The following is a 4,694-nucleotide window of genomic DNA, read 5'->3' as shown; positions in this document are numbered from 1 at the left end:
GGCGAAAAAGAGAAACTGCCCGCCACGCTCGCTAAAACGAGACCGAGCAACAGGGCAGAAGAAGGATGTGGGAGTTAGGATGGTGAAATGCTGAAAAAAGGGAGGGACGGTAGTAGGAACCTCTCCTCGATATTCAAGAGTGGCACTCGCAATATTAACGAGCGCCTATTAGCGAGTGGCAACTGGTAGAGGAAGGGAAATTCATTTTCCTTTTTCTTCTTTTAATCGTTCCTCTTTTCTTTTTTTTACTAAATACGAGAGGAGTCGGCGCGAACCATCACTTCACCCTTTCCATTAAATCATCCAGTCCCTTTTACTTTCATTTTCTTTCACCAGACTGTTTCCAAATTTCGTTTCATTCCTGAATTGCATCTCGTCACGTGACGATCTACAAACTATGTATGTACGTATAATGCGATTGAGGTTAACAAGATTACGTTACCGAATGAGAAAATCGTATTTCGGAAAAATATAATAATATACCCGGTAATCGTGTTAGAATTTTTACAAGAAAGAAATCGCAGAAATTTCAGATTCTAGTTTAATTTTAAAACACGGCAAGGAAGCGTTGATTCATTATCTGCATTTACCTGTACGCGATAAGTGATTTATCGCGTCTTAACGCATCGAACGTTTACATTGGTCTGGTTATCGCGAATAAACAATTAACATCGCAAAACAATCTAACGCGTTGTTTCGACGATAAACGTTTTAAATCTCCGATAAAGTTGGGCATAATACTTTCAACCTTTCGAATGGTCGGCCGAAACCGATCAGATCCGATTCGATCAGCTTTCGTGCCTCGAAATCCCGACGATTAGCGATCGATATTGTCTTATTGTGTGCACACAATCCGGTTTATAGTCGATTTGTTTGAAAAACGTTTTCGCGCCGTTTTACATAACGCGATAGTGTTGTTAAATATTTGCTCTGTACACATCAACGATATGTTCATCTGTGAAATCCTGATCAGTTCTGTAAACGATAGATGCGGCAAAATATAGATATTTCAAATCGTTTTGTTATTAGTTATTGCATAGTAAAAACTACGTAGTTGCAATGCTTGCGACTTTACCGAGATAGCGTTATGACGTATATTAACAAATCCGTTTTCATGAAACCAATTGCGGTTGTTTATTGGCCGACAAGTAGTATTCTCAAGTATGTTTCAACAAATCAACACATTACGGTACTTCCCGCGCCCCGCTAATCGTAAAAATACATTGTCCATGTTTCTACATACGGTCGGATGAAGTGCCTACACTTATGGCTGACTCGTAAATCGCGAAATCACGGACTAATCGTGTCGTAAATATTCAGAAGGAGAATGGGCAAGGTAATCCGGAAAACATGTACGAGCAGATAGAATGGGGACTTCGAAGTTATTGGAAAAAATTACAGTTGGATGAATCATAATTGTTGATATAGAGATATTACAGTAGATGAAACTGCCAATTTGATAATTAATATTTATCATGTAATGTCAAAAATTTTAATTACGTAGGACAGGCTCTGAGGCTCTACAATTGATTACTTCGTATACATAAAATCTTACCTATTTTTTATATAATTACGCAGTAATTATAGCAAAATAAAAACATGTGGATACATATTTTATTTCCATTCCTATTTTGATATTAATTAAATGATACAGACTTTCAAATTTAAAATCACATTCACATGAAATTACTTCAATTACTTTATTAACATTATATACGATCTATCAAATATTCATACGATATCCCTTAATATTAATACGAACGTATAATTTGGAATTATCCTTTTTTTTTCATTAGGCTACTAGATTCTTTTCCACGATTAAAACTGATGAAATTCGGTTGCAAGTTAAATATGATTAAAATCATTCCTTGTACAGGTTGCCAAAATTGTACATAAAATACGATACCTTCATTTGTATAAAAATTCTGCTTCTGAATCATTCAGTGTGACGCTTCACAACCAAAATTAATTATCTACATAAATTACAAAGAGACATGTTACTTAGTTGTTTATAACGTATTATTCAACAAAGCTTATGTGGTACAAACTATAGCCTTAGATAATTCTGATTATAATGAAACGTACTAAATTGTGTCTAATCAACTTTCTTTTTTTCTCAGCCACCACTACGAGTAACTCTGTAGTTATTCCTTTTCTTCACAAATCAAATATAGAACTACAGGATAGTACAATTAATATTGATCGGTAGTATCATCGTTATTAAAAGGATATTTTAATATCGACAACACTTAAATAGCGCACAATATGCATAGGTCGCAAGATAATACATATTACCATCTGTATAATACCTACACAGGTGTCGTTCGATTAAGAATAATACATTTCATTTGCATAACAGTAATTCTACAGAAAACGCAGTTTAATATGAAAGAAGTATTTTAATTATAGTGTCAGATTGGGGTCACTCGATGCTTAGAGTACAATGAGAGAGCAAGTGTAGCCAGATTTCTGCAATTTTTAATTAGCGTTAATAATAAACGTATAGTGTTAATTGTTTAACATATTTATGTGTCGAAAGTCAATGGTACTTTTTGTAAAATTACTAGCTATATCGGTTAAACAAATCGTGTACAGTGTGATATTTGAAAACATTTGGTATTTATAAAAATCATCGCACTGTGTTGAACTGACACATACAATCATAAGAGTTAATAATATTTGTGATTACATGTTAAGAATATATCTTTGTATTCCTTGGTCATTGCAATTTCTCAATTTTTTTTTAGACACTACCTGATTTCTCCTTTATAAATACTCTAAGCCATTACGAACTGCTTTCTCCTTGTAATCATTATTTTGGCGGTCTATCTTGATCAGCAAAATATTTTGTCGCGTTAGGAAAACGCAAAGGATCCGGAAAATCTGGTGTTCCCAATCTATGCGGATTCAAGCAGTCTCTAATTGCTTGACCAAACGCACGTCTAACTCCAGGATCTACAGCTACAGCAATTGCAGCACCTTCAACTTCTTCAACGCCTGCTCGAGTTACACCTTCTCTCACTAAACGTTCCATAGACGCCGCTATCGCTGAATGATTTGGAGTAGGACTAACTAATAATCGTGGCTTTTGCTGTTCAATAAGCTTACGCCGTTTAGTAGGTAGTGTACCTAAATAAGCATCACTAAGTGTTGCTACACCCCCGTTTGTTATTCCTTGCATTTGTAGTTGGCGTCGTTGTCGTAGACCATCTCGAGCAATTATTGGTACCCAATCCTAAAATGGACAATTTTTTATAACATTGTTTACAATACAAATTCATATACATAGATAGATGTATACATACTGAAGGTAATGCTTCATGACCTGGGAACGTTTCTGGAATTTCTTCTCTATCTTCTGGTAGAGAAGATGCTTCAAATGTTGTTCTTTCTTGTACAGTATCTGTTTCCATGGGCTGGAATCATATCTAATTGTTAGACTTATTTCATTTCCACATTAAAACTGCAGAAGTATGTATGTATGTGTAACTTGCCTCTGTTTCCGATTGTGTTTGCGAAGGTTGATGCGCTGGGGCTGAAGGAACCGATGTTGCTTCGGATGGTGCATTTTTGTATATTAAAAGCGGGACAATTTCTGAATCTGGAGGTTGTGTAACTCGTAAAGAATAAGTACGGAACTGAGCAATAAATGCATTCAGCACCCACCGACGTACTGTAGGATGAATACTCCCTAACATTTCAGTCTATTTGAAAAATCGAAGATCATTAATTATTAAAGTATGAAAAATATGCAAATTATAATGGATTCAATGAGACACGTAACATACCACAAAACGTGATGCAATTACTTCTAATCCTCCCTGTCCGCCACGAATAGAGTATCGAAGTACAGCACATAATTGCTTACCCATATTATTTACAATATTGAAAATTTCTTGCCCGAATCTAGTATCATCAATATCTAGAAAAAACAAACTTATATTGTCTTATAATTGAGATATAAAATTAAATATTTTACAGAATACATTTTACACAATGCCACATACCATTATTAAATAGATGTTGTAATATATCTTTAATATGACGGCGAAGTAGTGCTTCAACAGTGGCACAAATGTCTACTTGTTGACCGTTTCTAGTATTAGCTTCTTCTTCTGCGTTTAATAAAGACTGGAAATGTGGTCTTAACTGTGATAACAATCGTTCAGTAGCTTGCTCCTGAAGTGTTTCCGGTGCAACGTTTGGGAAAGAGTACTGGAGGAACTCTTGTAATGGTCTTCTAAGATGAGAAATTGGTTCTGACTGACCAATTCGTAATCTTATTAAACCTTCTAATGTCATATTCTGTACCTAAAAAATTAATATATACATATATATATATATGTCGGGTTTACATTAGAATTAGTGTTAGGGGCGTGAAACGAATCTTCGTTTGGGTTACACGTTGTCGTTATGCAATAGAGAAGACATTGACTAGTGCAAATACGATTATTATAGAACCGGACAAGTAACCGTTGTTGTTAGGTACTCGAGAAACTAATGACAATGATCCTAGGTTCAATAACGAATCCGCGATCGACGGGATGATAGATGAACGTACTCACAAAATCTAAGTCGGGCGCGTAATATTCACTGATCGTAAGGGGTTACTCTTTTTCATCGATGATGAAGATCGCGAGCGGGAATGACTTTCCCGTGCCGATGATGCCACAGAGGAAAACTATATTGTGGTG

At 35.4% G+C, this 4,694-nt stretch overlaps 1 protein-coding gene across 11 annotated transcripts in view; it reads right to left on the bottom strand.

Annotated features, from left to right (window-relative positions):
- Window positions 1–1,596: 1,596 nt before the first annotated feature.
- Window positions 1,597–4,694, bottom strand: part of LOC100740660 (large proline-rich protein BAG6) — an 8,500-nt gene continuing 5,402 nt past the window's right edge. For all 11 annotated transcript variants that reach the window (XM_033321275.1, XM_033321274.1, XM_024368348.2 and 8 more), the window contains 5 exons: window positions 4,008–4,311; window positions 3,789–3,922; window positions 3,495–3,704; window positions 3,306–3,416; window positions 1,597–3,235 (listed from right to left, as the gene is read on the bottom strand). In XM_033321275.1, the coding sequence (XP_033177166.1) occupies window positions 2,813–3,235; window positions 3,306–3,416; window positions 3,495–3,704; window positions 3,789–3,922; window positions 4,008–4,311 (1,182 nt within the window). In that variant the 3' untranslated portion in view covers window positions 1,597–2,812. The remainder of the gene's footprint in view (window positions 3,236–3,305; window positions 3,417–3,494; window positions 3,705–3,788; window positions 3,923–4,007; window positions 4,312–4,694) is intronic.

The sequence above is a fragment of the Bombus impatiens genome, unplaced genomic scaffold (assembly GCF_000188095.3).
Source record: "Bombus impatiens unplaced genomic scaffold, BIMP_2.2 scf_0418, whole genome shotgun sequence".
Classification (NCBI taxonomy): Eukaryota; Metazoa; Arthropoda; class Insecta; order Hymenoptera; family Apidae; genus Bombus; species Bombus impatiens.
This window is presented reverse-complemented; position numbering and strand designations above follow the sequence as displayed.